Genomic DNA, 17,335 nt, shown 5'->3' on the forward strand with positions numbered 1-17,335 from the left:
TTGATGGGTGCTGACGAGTTGATGGGTGCAGCACACCAACATGGCATAAGTATACATATGTAACAAACCTGCACGTTATGCACATGTACCCTAGAACTTAAAGTATAATAATAAAAAAAAAAAGAATGTAAACTCCGTGAAAGCATGAAATGCATTTCTTTTCCATCATCCAGAACAATGTAAAAAATAGATGTTCAGTAAATATTTAACATAGAAATGATTTGATGACCGGGGTAGTTGAAGAGAGGGCATTTTAACGTCTATATTTTGAAATTCAAACACTAAGGCTCTCACTTCAATTTTTAGTTGGGAACTCCATGGTGGCTCCTGCTGCTGTTCTTGGTGCCATGACTTGACTTTTGTAGGTGTACCGACAGCACTGGAAATGAGTCATGTTACTGTGAAATACAGTTGATCTTTGAACAACACTGGTTTGAACTATGCAAGTTTAAATTTATTTGGAATTTTTTTCAATAAAAGTTACACCAAGTGTGCCTGCCTCTTCTGCCTTCCCTTCCACCTCCTCCATCTCTTCTGCCTCTTACACCCCCGAGGCAGCAAGACCAACCCTCCTCTTCTTCCTTTTCCTCAGGAATATGAATATGATGAGGATGAAGACCTTTATGATGATCCACTTATTGATTTATTTATTTATATTTTCTCTTATGATTTTCTTAATAACACTATCTCTAGCTCATCTTATTGTAAGAATACAGTTATATAGTACATATAGATACAAAATCTGTGTTAATCGACTATTGTTATCAGGCTTCTGGCCACCAGTAGGCTATTCGTAGTTCTGTTTTTGAGGAGTCGAAAGTTATGCTCAGATTTTCAACTGCATGGTGGGTTGGTGCCCCTAACCCTTGAGTTGCTCAGGGGTCAACTGTACTGTCTTTTGTTCTGGGCTGTAATATCACAGGACTATGTTCGCTTTACAATTTGTCAATGGAGAACTTTGTATTTTTTCAATTTTAGGTTACCACACTTGTAAACTGTCCCCAGAACCCTTCCAGCAGGAAAAAAGGACGTTCGAAAAGAGCCAGTATCCTTCTAGCTTCTGTGGAGGAAGCAACTTGGAATTTATTAGACAAGGGAGAGAAGATTGCCCAGGAAGCTACAGTTTTAAAGGATGAGCTTACGGCTTCACTTGAGGAAGTTCGCAAAGAAAGTGAGTACTCTAGTCCTGGTCAGGAGCAAACTGCATATCTTTAGGGTGTTAGTCACCAAATTAGATCTGTGAGTGTTTTGTTTTTGTTGGCTCCAGTTTTTTAGTCTTTTGCAGAGCTGTGAGGAGCTAGCTGTGGGAGGCAGAGTGGCTCATTAGACAGCTCCAAGGCTCAGTCCCACTCCAGGCTCTTCTTTTTAGTTGCTCAGTCCCCGCAGGCAATTCCTGTTCCTCCTCCGCCTTGACATAGCTTTTCCATAATAGACAAGGAGAAAAGTACCCTTTTTTGGTCATAGGATATAGTGAGAAATGACTAATGAAGCTGAAGATTTATTTGTCTATACATAAATAAGTTATGAAGTTCCTTGTAAACAGCTGGGAAATAGAAGTTTCAGACCTGACCATCTCAGAAGTACATTTTTAACTTTGCAAATTTCTGGAGGTTTAGATTTCCTAAACTTTTTAAAAAATGCTTTGCATAAACTATGCATGAGTCAAGTTGCTGCTTTGTTGATATTACATAATCTAAGCATATATTTCATCTTTTTGCGATCTTTATTTATAATACAGCAATTTTCTAATGAATTTAAGTCTAAACTGTAGGATAGTTTTAAAATAATTGCTGAATATTCTTTGGTTAGTGGAATGCTTTTGTATATGTCAGCTTTCTGCAAGTATCTATTTTGGGAAGAAAAGGAAAGTTAAATTTTCTTGTTCAGCTTTGTAAAAGAGACTTGGGATTTTAAATATTTTCTCCCTCAACCCCAACATAACTTTAAGAAAATCAGGAAGCCTTTGCTAATTAAATAATTAAAATGAATATTAAAATGAATAACTAGTAACAGTAAGCTTTATGTCACATGTATGATACAGGGGATTATTTGTTATATACTTAAAAAAATTTTTGGCCGAGCATGGTGGCCCATGCCTGTAATCCTAGCACTTTGGGAGGCCAAGGCAGGTGGACCACCTGAGGTCAGGAATTCGAGACCAGCCTGCCCAACATGGTGAAACCCCATCTCTACTGAAAACACAAAAATTAGCTGGGCGTGGTGGCAGGCGCCTGTAAACTTGGGAGGCTGAGGCAGGAGAATCACTTGAACCCAGGAGGCAGAGGTTGCAGTGAGCTGAGATCGTGCCATTGCAATCCAGCCTGGGGGACAAGAGCGAGACTTCATCTCAAAAAAAATTATATTTATGTGAATTTATTTTTAAAATAAATTTTATTGTGTATATTTAAGGTATACAACATAATGTTAATGAAATACATATGAATAGTAAAATGCTTACTATAATAAAGTAAATTAACATATTCTTAATCTCACAGTTACCCATTTTTTTGGTGTGTGCAGCAGGAGCATCTAAATCTCATTTAGCAAAAATCCTGAATTCAACATTATTAGCTCTAGTCTTCATGTTGTGTACTGGATCTCCAGAGCTGTTCATTATTCGTAACCGCAACTTTGTATCCTTTGATCTGCACTGGCCCATTTCCTCACTCCTGCCCCCAGCCTCTGGTAGATACTGTTTTATTCTCTGTGTCTGCCTATATGACTTCCTTAAACAAAGATTCTACATATAAGTGAGATTGTGCAATAGCTTTTTATGTCTAGCTTATTTCACTTAGCATGATGTCCTCCAGTTTCATCCCTGTTGTGACAAATGGCAGGATCTCCTTTTTTCCGTTGTATGTATAGACCAATTTATTTATCCATTCATCTGTTGATGGACGCTTAGGTTGTTTTCATATCTTGACTATTGTGAATAATGATACAGTGAATACGGGAGTACAGATATCTTTATGAAGTGGTGATTTCCTTTACTTCAGTGTTATACCCAGAAGGGGGATTGCTAGCTCTTAATGGTAGTTCTAATTTCTTTAGGAACCTCCACACTGTTTTCCAAAATGGCTACACTTTGTTATATATATTATATAGAATTTATATTTTATACACATTCTTCAGACAATATATAGACACATAATGTGCAAGATAATTTGAAATATATTTGTTGTTTTTCCCTGCTCCCTACCAACAGAGACCCATGCTTTGTCCTTGTTCTTGATCATCATCTTAGTCACCAAGCCAGTTTAGACTTTCATTCCACCCTCCCTTCCAATTAATGTCTAAGTTCAATGAACTTTTAAAGACTTTTCTAAAACTTTTATTTCAGGTTCAGGGTACATATGCAGGTTTGTCATATTGGTGTCATGGGGGTTTGGTGTATATATTCTTTCATCAGTCAGGTTCAATGAATTTTTTCTCCTTGTTGTCTCTCAGATCTGTTCCTTCTACTCTATTTTTAACATTGCTTCGTGGATTCAGGGTTATTGCATTAGCTTTCCTCCATAGTAAAATCAAATCAATCTTTTAAAAATGAAAATATGTTCATTTTACTTCTCTGCTTAAAATCCTTTTTAGTAGCTGTTGGAGGATCAGGGGAACTACCTTTTTCAATGAAGTTCAAACTTTAAACCTACCTCCCAAAGCATTTCATGATTTGGCTTCTACCATTATCTTGCACCTGATTTCCTGTGACTGCTCCTCCCTCAAATATTCCTCCAAACAGGAACTCTCAGTTTCTTGAATGTTCCATGTTGCTTTATGCCTGTGTGCATGTGTTACCAGCTACAGTCATACCTTACTTAACAATGGGGACATGTTCTGAGAAGTACATCCATATGTCATTTTGTCATTGTGTGAACATCATAGAGTATACTTACACAAACTTAGATGGCATAGTCTACAACACACCTAGGCATCCTAGACTACAAACTTGTACAGCATGTTACTATACCGAATGCTGCAGGCAATTATTAATATAACATAGCAGTAAGTATTTGTATACCTAAACATGGAAAAGGCACAGTAAAAATATGGTATAAAAAAATTTAAAAATGGTACACCTGTGTAGGGCACATACCATGAAGGGAACTTGCAGGACTGGAAGTTGCTCTGAGTGAGTCAGGGAGTGGTGAATGCCTAGTATCACTGTAGACTTTATAAATACTATACACTTAGGCTACCCTAAATTTATTTAAAAATTTTTTCCTTCTTCAGTAGTAAGTTAACCTTAACTTACTGCAACTTTTAACTTTATAAACTTAAAAAATTTTAACTTTTGACTCTTTTGTAATACTTAGATTAAAACACATTGTACAGCTGCACAATAATATTTTCTCTTTTATGTCCTTATTAGCGGCAAAAATTAAAAATTTTTCTTCTTTTATGCTCCCTATTTCTATAAGTTTTTGTTTTTTAAATTTAAAATTATTTTTTTACTGTTTAAAGTTTTTTTTTTTTTTTTTTTTTTACTAAAATCTAAGACACAAGTACACACATTAGCCTAGGCCTACACAGAATTAGGGCTGTCAATGTCACTGCCTTCCACTTTCATATCTTGTCCCACTGAAAGGTCTTCAGGGGCAATACCACGCATGGGAATTTTCATCTCCTATGTTAACAATGCCTTCTTCTGCAAGTGTTACCAAAACCCACAGGCGTTGCACTACAATGTTGCTATGGCTGTGAGGTCACTAGGCAATAAGAATTTTTCAATCTACTATAATGCTATGGGACCACCATCATGTATGCATCTGTTGTTGACCGAAATGTTGTTATGCAGAACGTGACCATATTCCTGTCACTTGGATTGCCTTTCTAATTCAGTCAGTTCTTGCTCATGTAGTAAAGCTGAGCCCAGGTCATCTTTTCCAGGAAGTGTTTACTGATCCCTGGATGCTGATTTAGAGGTTTGTCTTCTGTGTCCTCACAGACTCTGAGCATCTCTCATTCATGACAGTAACCACCCTGTACAGTGAACATTGATATGCTTGTTTAGTAAATCGTGACTGTTAGTTAATTTATTGAGCATGGCAGGTACCAGGTGTTATTTGATTACCAATGCCTGACACATCACAGACACCTGTTAAACATTTGTTAAATATATTAAAAAGTTGAAGCATCCTTTTGTCACTTTATATTATAAAATTTTATAATAGTCTTATCTTTGCTTTTACTCTCATAATTACAGTTTCTCTGTTGATTCTTTGGTAAGGGATATGAGCCCTATCCTTACATTGTTTCTGTAGGAAAATGTGATCTATTTGACAACGTAATTTCCATAAACTGTCTGGTAGTAAGTATGTAAGACATCAGTCATTCTCAGAAGGGAACAGTAGTTGTCATGAGATGGTATTTGCCTTTGTTTTTAAGTAAGTCGACCTTTTTAGCTCAAAAAAAGGATATTACTTTAAAGAGAAGTTCTCAAAGAGAAGTCTTGATTCCAGGATTATGCTGTACAGGGTATATCCTTCACTGTGTTCTATTATAACGTGTGGACTACCTCTACATGTCATATGCTGCACACACCGCAGATTCATTTGGTTAAAGATCACCAAGTGCTTTACCGTGTGATTTATTTGACAAACTGCCAAAATGAGCAACTGCCAGTGACTTCAGTGTGGGAGGAAAGCAATGCAATGGCACATGGTTCTGGAATTTGGGGAATAGCCAATGATTATCCTGTGTATAGTAGGGATAGTGACACTGAGAGCATTGTTCCCAAAAGCTTGGAAGAAATTTTAAGCTCAGTGGTGGGGTTGAAGTATAAGGAGAATGGATTCTGATCCAATAAACTCTATGAAATACTGGAAATGTATTTTAAGTAGTTTCCTGCTTTGAGTTATTTTTTTTAAAGGTATTTGTCCAGTGGCATAATGTGAAGGACCAATGAAGAGCAACTAATAAGATTAAAGTATTTGCAAAAGTGAAAATATATTGAGAGTAGAGATAGCTTTTATTATATATTTATTGACTTATTTTTAAGAATTTTGAGACCAATTTAGAAAATCTTTCCTTCCAATAAAGACATATGATAATTTATGTAGCCTTACTACAAGATTCTGTTTCATTGCTTTCAGTGGCTTTATTTATAGACTTGAAGTGATAAATAATGTGGGCATTTTGGTTAACTAAAGAACTTGCCCACGAAAGGTGAAACATGGGTACTATAAGGGAGAGATGGTGAAAGGAAAGGTAATATGTGGGTAGAAGTGTAGAGATTCAGCAGAAGTGGTTCACATTGTAAGTTATTACTTACAGTTACTCATGATCTTATAGCTTACTCGTACACTTATACCAATACAATGGCAAAGTATTAAATTTGACATTTTCTTTAAATAGTTTTAGAATATTCATATAGCACTTACCCAGGGATTAGTTAAGAGTTGTTTATAATGTCTAGATTACATGTTTTGCCTGTAGCATATATACTACCTTTATATAGTTTTTGTTACCCTACAATCTCTAGACATTGCTTCTAAGCCAGGAGTCCCCAACCCTGGGTCATGGACTGGTACTGGTCCATGGCCTGTTGGGAACCAGGCCGCACAGCAGGAGGTGAGCGGCAGACAAATGAACATTACCGCCTAAGCTTCACCTATTGACAGATTAGCTGCGGCATTAGAGTCTCTTAGGAGTGTGAACCCTATTGCGAACAGCACATGTGAGGGATCTAGTTTGAGTGTTCTTTATGAGAATCTAATGCCTGATGATTTGAAGTGAAATGGTTTCAGGATGAAACCATCCCCATTCCCCCCACCCACCATCTGTGGAAAAATTGTATTCCATGAAACCAGTTTCTGGTGCCAAAAAGGTTGGGGACCACTGTTCTAAGCCACACAAGTGGTTGTTTTTAATGTTTTAAATGGTTTATTGAAGAATAACATATATACAGAAAAGTGCACACATTATCTCTAACAACAATAAATTTCCACATAGTGAACACACTCATGTAACTTCCACCCGCATCAAGAAATAGAATATTATTAAACCCTAAGAGTGCCCCTTGCCCCCCCTACCAGCTACTAGTCCCTCATCTCAAAGGTAATCATTATCCTGACTTCTAACACCATAGGTTAGTTTTGCCTCTTTTTGAACTTTAAATAGTGAGACTATACAGTGTGTTGTATTTTGTGTCTGATTTCTTTTGCTTAATGTTGTATGTCTGTGAGAGCTCACCATACATTCATTCACTGATAATAGACCATAATTTATCTATCCATTCTATTGCTGATGAACATTTGAATTATTTCCAGTTTTTGTCTTTAATGAGCATTGCTATTATATACACATTTGTGCATTACTTTCAGTGCATTAATGTAGACATTCTTTTGGACTAACACCTAGGAATGAAATTTCTGGGTCATAAGGTATACATATGCTCAGTTTTAATATATATTACTAAACAGCTTTCCAAAGTGAATTTTCTAATATGAGTTCCAATTGCTCCATATTCTTTGCGAACTTGGTGTTAGCAAGTGTCAGTGTTTTTGGTTCAAGTGTGTGTAGTGGTATTATATTGTAGTTTTAATTTGTATTTCTCTGATAACTTTTTATATGTTCTAGATATGAGTCCTTTTGTTAGTTGTAGGTATTACAAATATCTTCTCCCTTTCATAATATTAACCATTTTTAAATATTCAGAAGTTCTTAATTTAAATAAATTCCAAATTACCATTTTGTTCCTTTATGGGTAGAGATTTTGTGTTCTGTTAAAAAAAAAACTTTGTTAACATGACTACTTCAAAGTCAAGAAGATATTTTCTTATGTTAGCATCTGGAAGCGTTATTGTTTTACAATCTACCTGGAAATAAATTTTTATGAATTCTGTGAGTTAGAGGTCACATTTTAAAAAAATATATAATTTAATTGCTCCAGTACCATATATAAGCATTTAGATGTTAAGTTTTTCCAGTACTGCTTATTGAAAAAACTATGTTTTCTTTTGAATTACTCTTTCACCTTTGTTGAAAACCAGTTGACCATATATGTATGGGTCTACTTAGGTATTCTTATATGAATATGAATCTTTGATTTATATATCTATTCTTACACCAATGCCACAATAGTCCTAATTACTGTACCTCATAGTAATTGAAATAGAAATTATTTTGATTAGGTTATTCTAGGTGCCTTGAACCTCATAGATATTTTAGAATTAGCTTGCAATTTTTACAAAAAAGTCCACTGCGATTTCATTTAGGACTAGATTACATCTATGGATCAATTTGGACTGAACTGACATTTTAACAGTGACGAGTCTTCTGATTAAAAACATGGTATATATCTCTACATTTATTTTGGATATAAATCTTGCACATATTTTATTAAATTTGTCCCCAAGTATTTCATATCTTGTCATATTTTAAATGGTACTTTATAATATTTAATTTAAATATATCACAATAATTCTTTCTGCCCTCTCCAGTCTATTTTAGAATCCATCCAGTGAACCTTTTTTTTACTTTAGTTCCTGAATTTTCATTTGTTTTTTGAAAATAGTTTCCATTCCTGAAATTTCCCATCTATTCATCCATTAGGACTAGTCTCTTTTAAAATCTATTTATTATAGTTGCGTAATTACACCCTTTATTTGCTGACTACAACTGAGTTTCGTTTCTGTTGACTAATTTTTCTTTGACTATGGGTGACATTTTCCTGTTTCTTCATATGATAGTTAAGTTTTGGTTATATACTTGACAGTATAGAAAAGAGACTATAGGTATTTTGGATTCTTGTTTGAGTGAAATGGTAGAGATGGAAAAAGAAAGAGATATTTTGGATTCTTTTTCCTTGGAAGAGTGTTGAGTTTTACCTCAGCAGGTGGTTAAATTACTGATGAATAGCCAGGAGTTTCTGTAGTCTTTTTAACAGGTTGATTTGGTTTTTATTCTTACAGAGAATTCTTAGTCCTGGGACATGGTCTTTTCTTCTATAGTGTGGCCTTGGTGGAGTTTCAGTGGACAGTTTGATGTGTTTACAAAACCCATCTAACTTGCAGGATTCAAACTTTAAACTCAGCTGTTCCTGAAATGAAATGAGCAGCAATTGAAATCACAGCACAGATTTTTATTTTTATTTTTTCCTTATGATTATTGCTTTCTATTGGGTTCTTCGGCATCTTCCCAGTTTTAGAAAAGTTCATGTGTACCTTCAGGGCTCCCCAATCTTTAGTTTTTTCTTTTATGAGATTGTTTTTTACCTTCAGTTTTTACTCACTCTGTCCTTTCCCAGACTCTGTCCTGTGACATCTTAAGTCAATAAGATGGTAGCTTTCTACTTGAGTTCTAACTGCCCTATGCTGTCCCACTGGAGAGTGTACTTATAGGAAATGCCATATAAATGTAACTCTTAACCAGTATGGTTTCTAGTATTTCAAGAGTCAAATTCTCTCCAGTTTCTTTTTGCTTTCTGTCCTTATCAGGTGCCTTGAAATAGATGTTTTGGGAGAAGCCAAGCTAGTTGACTACAGGGATCAGGAAGAGCTTCTCCCACCAAGAGACCAGACTATCAATCAGCACACTCTGAACAGTACTTTGGAAGGAAGGCATTGAAAGTAGGGTTGGAAGGAGAATGCAGATCCTGGACTGAAGGGGGAGGAAGCTGGGAACCCTACATGGGGTTGCCAAGCATCAGGACTCATTCATGGCCCTGAGAGGCTCCTGGGGAAGGGGTGAGTTAAATAGGCATAGAGTGGCCCGCTCTCACCAGGGACCTCAGGAATCCTAGGTGCAAGATACCCCATGATCCCAATAGACATTTGAACTGGCAAGGAGAGCTGTTTGGAGAGCTGGCAAAGACAGGAATCTAGCCTGCTTGGAACCCAGAGAGTTTGGAACAGGAATGATCACAGTGGCACATGGCCAGGGATGCCCATCCCCCAGGGCTTGCTATACTCCTCTAGGTAGTTTTGGCCTTTCTTGACTGTCAGATCTAGACAGAGTAGGGCTATCTTAGCTGTGGGGTGGACCCAGTCTGATGAGTGCTCCTCTGTGTGCCCAGCCTCTCCCAAGGTCTCTGTCTGGCTGCATCCGCTTGCAGCGCAGCCTTGGATGCCCAACTGGTGTGCTTTTCAGTAGCCACCACCATAACTCTTTGGCTGGCAGATCCAATTTAACTGTCAGATAACTTTTGCAGATGGGCCCCCACCAGTGTGCACCTCCCACAGCTTCCACTCACCACTTTGCTGGTGTGCATTCACCTGCAGCCTCATCCTATAAACCTTGTGACTGCCACCCTGGTGCCACTGGAGAACGTGTGCATGCACAGCCCCCACCTCCCTACCACTGCCCTGTTGCTGCTGGTGCACACATGTGAGCATCAACCCCACTGACACCACCCTGATGAAGGGCTTTTGCCAGCATCCTCCATCAGAGTATTGTTGCCAGTGGACCAGGAAAATCTTGGTCCCTCCAGTGCAGCAGGTGCTTAACCTTGAGGGGTCAGAGAACAAAGCTGTGGGCTTGGTCCCTGCCCCCACACAGTTAGAGCATGCAGCACAGAAGTGATGAGCTGAGCCTTGACCTTCTGAAATCATCCAGAAATGAAGCCAGTTGACCAAATTCAACTTATACCACAGTCAAACCTCCAAGGGCATCAAAGAATATAAGAGCAAAAAGCTTGATCCAAAGGAGAACAACTTCAAAGATCAAGGGAACATCAACCCACACAGATGAGAAAGAACCAGTGTAAGAACTCTGGCCACTCTAAAGGCCAGTGTATTCTTACCTCCAAATGACTGCACTAGCTCACCAGCAGTGGTTTTTAACCAGACTGAAATGGCTGAAATGACAGCATAGAATTCAGAATTTGGATGGCATGAAAGATCATCAAGATTTGGGAGAAAGTTAAAACCCAATCCAAGGAATCTAAGGAATCCAGTCAAATGATTCAAGAGCTGAAGGATAAAATAGCCATTTTAAGAAAGAACCAAACTAATCTGATAGAGCTGAAAGACTCACCAAAAGAATTTTATAAAACAATTGGAAATATTAAAAGCAGAATAGATCAAACTGAGGAAGGAATCTCAGAGCTTGAAGGCTGGTTCTTTGAATCAACTCACTCAGAAAAAAATAAAGAAAAAAGACAAAAAAGGACAAAATCTCTGAGAAATATGGGATTACATAAAGAGACCAAATCTATGACTCATTCTTATCCCTGAAAGAGAGGGAAAGAGAGAACACATTGGAAAACACATTTGAGAATATTGTCCACAAAAATTTCCCCAACCTCTATAAAGAGGTTGACGTTCAGACTCAGGAAATTCAGAGAACCCCTGTGACATACTATACAAGATGACTATCCCCAAGACACATAATTATCATTCTCCAAAGTGAATGCCAAAGAAACAATATTACAGGCATCTAGAGAGAAGGGGCAGGTCATCTACAAAGGGAATCTCATCAGGCTAATAGTGGACCTTTCAGCAGAAACCTTAGAATCTGGAAGAGACTACAGGCCTATATTCAGCATCCTTAATCCTTGAAGAAAAGAAATTCCAACCAAGAAGTTCATATTCAGCCAAACTAAGCTTCATAAGCAAAGGAGAAATAAAACCCTTTTCAGAAAAGCAAATGCTAAGGGAATTTGTTACCACTAGACCTGTCTTTTGAGAGGTCCTTAAAAACGCATTTACCCCTAGTGTTCCATTACTGGAATGGTAAGCATGTGGGAATTATTTATATTCTACTGCTCAAGGTCATCACCAAGGTCTGATTGCAAAAATTAAAAAAATTGCAACCACCGGTATAAATGGGTTAAGGGAGTGCTAAACATGGAAACAAAACACTTAAGTACATAGATCCAATGCACTATAAAGCAACTACATAATCAAGTCTACATAAACACCAGCTAACAATATGATGGCAGGATCAAATCTGCACATATCAATGTTAACCATAAATGTAAATGGGTTAAATGCCCCACTTAAAAGGCACAGAGAAGCAAGTTGTTGGATAAAGAAGCAAGACTCAACTGCATGCTGTCTTCAAGAGACCCATCTCACCTACAGTGACACCCATAGGCTCAAAATAAAGGGATGGAGAAAGATCTGCCAAGCAAATGGAAAACAAAAAAGAACTGAGGTTGATATTTTCATTTCAGACAAGACAGACTTTAAACCAGTAATGATGAAAAAAGACAAAGAAGGGCATTTCATAATGATAAAGGGTTCAATTCAACAAGAAAATTTAACTATTCTAAAAATATACGTACTCCACACTAGAGAACCCAGATTGATAAAACAAGTTCTTACAGACTTATAAAGATAGATACCCACACAATAATAGTGGGAGACTTCAACACCCTACTGACAGAATTAGACAGATCATAGAGGCAGAAAACAAACAAAGATATTCAAAACCTAAACTCAACACTTGACTAAATAGACCTGACACATCTACAGAAGACTCCATCCAGCCACAGAATATACATTCTTCTCATGTGCACATGGCACATACTCTAAAATCAACCAGATGCTCAGCTGTAAAGCAATTCTTAACAAATTCAAAGAAATTGAAATCATACCAACCACATTCTAGGACCTCAGCGCAATAAAAATAGAAAATACCAAGATGGTCTCTCAAAACCATACAATGACATGAAAATTAAACAATGTGCTCCTGAATGACTTTTGGGTAAGCAATAAAATTAAGGGAGAAATCAAGAAATACTTTGGAATAAATGAAAACAAAGATACAATGTACCAGAATCTCTGGGATACATCTAAAGCAGTATTAAGAGGAAAGTTTATAGCACCAAATGCCCACATCAAAAAGGCAGAAGGCTCTCAAATAGACAATCTAAATCATACCTAGAGGAACTAGAAAAGCAAGAGAAAACTAACCTCAAAGGTAGTGGAGGAAAAGAAACCAAAATCAGAGCTAAACTGAATAAAATTGAGACGTAAAACACATTTTTGTGTGTATATATATGATGAAATTCTACTCAGACATAAAAGAAACAAATTAATGACATTCACAGCAACCTGTATAGAACTGGAAACTGTTATTCTAAGGGAAGTAACTCAGGAATGGAAAACCAAACATTGTATGTTCTCACTCACAAGTGGGAGCTGAGCTATGAGGATGCAAAGGCATAAGAATGATACAATACAAAAAACTAGCCGGGCGAGGTGGCAGGCACCTGTAGTCCCAGCTACTTGGGAGGCTGAGGCAGGAGAATGGTGTGAACCCGGGAGGCGGAGATTGCAGTGAGCTGAGATCCGGCCACTACACNAAAAAAAAGAATGATACAATAGATTATGGGGACTCATGGGAAAGGGTGGGAGATGGGGTGAGGGATAAAAGACTACAAATTGAGTACAGTGTATACTGCTCGAGTGATGGGTGCACCAAAATCTCACAGATCACCACTAAAGAACTTACTCATGTAACTAAATACCACCTGTTTCTCCAAAACTCATGGAAATAATTTTTTTAAAATAAAAGATCAGTGACACCTAAAGTTTGTTTTTTGAAAGAACAAATAAGATTGATAGACTACTACCTAGATTAAGAAAAAAATAATAGAGATGATCCAAATAAACACAATCAGAAATAATGGGGACATTACCATCAACCTCACAGTAATATAAAAAACCCTCAGAGACTATTGTGAACACCTCTATGCACACAAACTGGAAAACCTAGAAGAAATTGATAAATTTCCAGAAACATACCAACTCCCAAGAATGTACCAGGAAGAAATTGAAACCCTGAACAGATCAATAATGAGTTCTGAAACTGAATCAGTAATAAAAAAACCCTACTAATTAGAAAAAGCCCTGAACCAGACAAATTCACAACTAAATTCTGCCAGACATATAAAGAGCTGGTACCCATTGTTCTGAAACTATTCAAAAAATCGAGGAGGAGGGATTCCTCCCTGATTCTATGAGGTCAGCAACACTCTGACACCAAAACCTGGCAGAGACAATGATAAAAGAAAACTTCAGGCCAATATACCTCATGAACATGGATGCAAAAAGCCTCAACAAAGTACGAGCAAACTGAATTCAGCAGCACATCAAAAAGCTAATTCATGACAATCATATAGGCTTTATCCCTGGGATGCAAGTTCTCTTCACATACAAGTCAATAAATGTGATTAATCACATCAACAGAACTAAAAGACAGCACACGATCATCTTAATAGATACAGAGAAGGCTTTCAATAAAATTCAACATCCTTTCAGTTTGAAAACCCTCAACAAACTAGGCATCAAAGGTACATACCTCAAAATAATAAGAGCTATCTATGACAAAGTCACAGCACCATATGAATGGGCAAAAGCTGGAAGCATTCTCCTTGAGAACTGGAGCAAGTCAAGGATGCTCACCCTCATCACTGCTATTCAACACAGTACTGGAAGTCTTAGCCAGAACAATCAGGTAAGAGAAAGAAAAAAAATGCATCCAAGTAGGAAGAAAGGAATTCAACCTGTCTTTCTTTGCAGGCAATTTGAGCCTATACTTAGAAAACCCCATCGTCTTTGCCCAAAGGCTCCTAGACCTGATAAACAACTTTCAGGATACAAAATCAACATAAAAAATCAGCAGCATTTCTGTACACCAATAACATCCAAGCAAAGAGCCAAATCAAGAATGCAGTCCATTCACAATAGCCACAAAAAGTACAAAATACCTAGGAATACAGCTAATCAGGGAGGTGAAAGATCTTTACAAGAACTAGAAAACACTGCTGAAAGAAATCAGACATGACACAAATAATAGGAAAAGCATTCCATGCTCATGGATCAGAAGAATCAATATTGTGAAAATGGCTGTACTGCCTAAAACAATTTACATATATATCCAAAAGAAAATAAATCATTCTACCAAAAAGACACACACACTCATGTGTTCATTGCAGCACTACTTACAATAGCAATGACATGGAATCAACCCAGATGCCCATCAATGGTGGATCGGATAAAGAAAATGTACCATGTATACACCATAGACTACTATGCAGCCATAAAAAAGAATGAAGTCATGTCCTTTGCAGCAACGTGGATGCAGCTGGAGGCCATTATCCTGAGTGAATGAATGCAGGAACAGAGAACCAAATATCACATCTTCTCACTTATAAGTGGGAGCTAAACATTGGGTACATATGGACACAAAGAAGGGAATAAGAGACATTGGGGCCTACTTAAAGGTGGAGGGTAGGAGAAGGGTTAGGATTGAACAACTACTTACCAGGTACTGTGCTTACTACCTGGGTGATGAAATAATTTGTACCCCGAAACCCAGTGACATGCAGTTTACTGATGTAACAAATCTGCACATGTACCCCCGAACCTAAAATAAATGTTGGAAGGAGAAAAAGTTAAAAAAAAGTAGTTGTTTTATATATTTTGTCTGTTATTTGTGAAAGGATTAGTCGTGTGTATTCTATCTTATTATTGCTAGCACTGGAAACTGCCACTTCCAGTTTTGAGTTTATTTTTTCCTTTGAGTAAATAATTTTAAGTTGGAAATCAGTTCTTTTTTTTTTCTTTTTTAAAGCAAGTTGGAGAGGTTATTCTTTTGCCTCTGGATTCCATTGTTGCTACTGACAAATTAACCATAAGTCATTTTGCAACTTCTTTTAAGGTACTGTGTTTTTTTCTCTGACTTGTTTAAAAAAATTTTTTAATCTTTTGGTTTTAGAAATATTGTGGCTTTTTTGCTCCCATAGTTCAGTGAGTGGGAGAGAGTGGTGTCCAGCAGCTGCTTCTCTCCCTTTGTTTGGTGAGTGGGAGGGAATGTTACAGTGATTTTACTCCTGCTGCCCCTAGCTTTGCGAGGAGGAATGTTACAGCAATTTTGCTCCAGCAGTTCAGCAAATTCTTGTCCTGAGACCAAGAAGAATAAGGCACATGGACACTGGAGATTAAGTAAGGCAAAGTAGAATTTTATTGAGTGACAGAAAGAAAACTGTCAGCAATGAGACAGGTCTCGAAAGTGGGTAAGGCTGTGGGGCTGAGTCTGGGGTTTTTATGGGCTTAGAATGGCAGACTGCATGCTGATAGGTCTTTGAGTGGTCTTGGAAAAAGCACCATTCAATTGGTTAAAAGGTGTCATTCAGAAGGAACCAATTGAGAGAGAGTGGGGAAGATACGGATGAAAGTTCTCACTCCGGTTGTGGACTCTATCCTGAACTGGCAGTTCAATTTTCAGGTTTTAGACTGTCCTTTGCTTGAAGGTTGGGTTTCATTGGGGACCCATCCCTGTCTGCAGAGGAATTTGTCTATCTCCCATTGCTATCAGTAATATTATTATAATATGCCTTCATGTAGTTTTCTTGGTATTTATCCTGCTAGGGGTTTATAGAACTTGTAAGTCTACTATGGTTTGATATCTTTCATTTATTTTGGAGAATTCTTGATCATTTTCTCTTCAAATATCCCTTTTCTTCTTCTCTTATATGTTTTTTCAAATTATGATTATGCATTTAATATATTTTCATTATGTCTCATAGGTCTCTTATGCTCTTTTCTGTATTTTGTACATTTGTTTTTCTCTTCATGCTTCTATCTGGACATTTTCTATTAACATATTATGGTTAATAATCCTGTATTTAGCTATGTCGATGTGACATTGAATCCAACTGCTTCAATCTTTATTATATTACTTGGTTCAAGAATTTCCAACTAATAGGTTTTTACAAATTCTAATTTCCTGTTGAAATTTTCATCATGATATAATTTTTCTTGATCATCTCAATTATACTTAATTTCCATATCTAATTTGTCTAATATGGTTCTCTAGTAGGTTTGTTCCTATTGTCTGTTTTTCCTTTCAGTTTCTTAAGTATCCAATATTGTCTTTTGATATGTTGGATAATTTTTGATTGGATGCTGGATATTGTGATTAAAATTATAGAATTAATTTTTAAAGTTTGGTAAAGTCCCATTTAAAATGTGGAATGTTGACTAGACATTTCTTCCTAGGTAGGCCCAGAACTCCAATTTTACCTTCCTGACTTGCTGAGAAAGGGCTTAGAATTATTGGCCCAGTTCTTCCAATCAGCTGCAACATTCTTTTGACTTCTCTGTTGTTCAGTCTCTCTATCACTTGGCTTCTCATAACTATAGACAAAAAGTCAACTCCAGGTACACTTAGGATCCAAATGTCAAAACAATTTTAAAACTCCTTAAAAAATAAGGGATTTAAGCTTTGGGAGTAGAGCAAGATTTATTAAACATGAAACAAAAATCTGTGAAAAGATATACATTTTACTAGTTCAAAGTAAACTAGTTTAAAATTTACTAATTCAAGTCTTACTAGTTCAAAATTAAGAACTTTGTTCTGTCAAAAAGTTTTTTTTTTAAATTTATTT

At 36.9% G+C, this 17,335-nt stretch overlaps 1 protein-coding gene across 1 annotated transcript in view; it reads left to right on the top strand.

Annotated features, from left to right (window-relative positions):
- The window catches only part of CTNNA3 (catenin alpha 3), a 1,693,405-nt gene that overhangs the window by 4,438 nt on the left and 1,671,632 nt on the right, over positions 1–17,335 (top strand). Inside the window, exon 3 of the mRNA XM_017876520.1 lies at positions 979–1,171. Within this exon, the coding sequence (XP_017732009.1) occupies positions 979–1,171 (193 nt within the window). The remainder of the gene's footprint in view (positions 1–978; positions 1,172–17,335) is intronic.

The sequence above is a fragment of the Rhinopithecus bieti genome, unplaced genomic scaffold (assembly GCF_001698545.2).
Source record: "Rhinopithecus bieti isolate Rb0 unplaced genomic scaffold, ASM169854v2 scaffold_8307, whole genome shotgun sequence".
Lineage (NCBI taxonomy): Eukaryota > Metazoa > Chordata > Mammalia > Primates > Cercopithecidae > Rhinopithecus > Rhinopithecus bieti.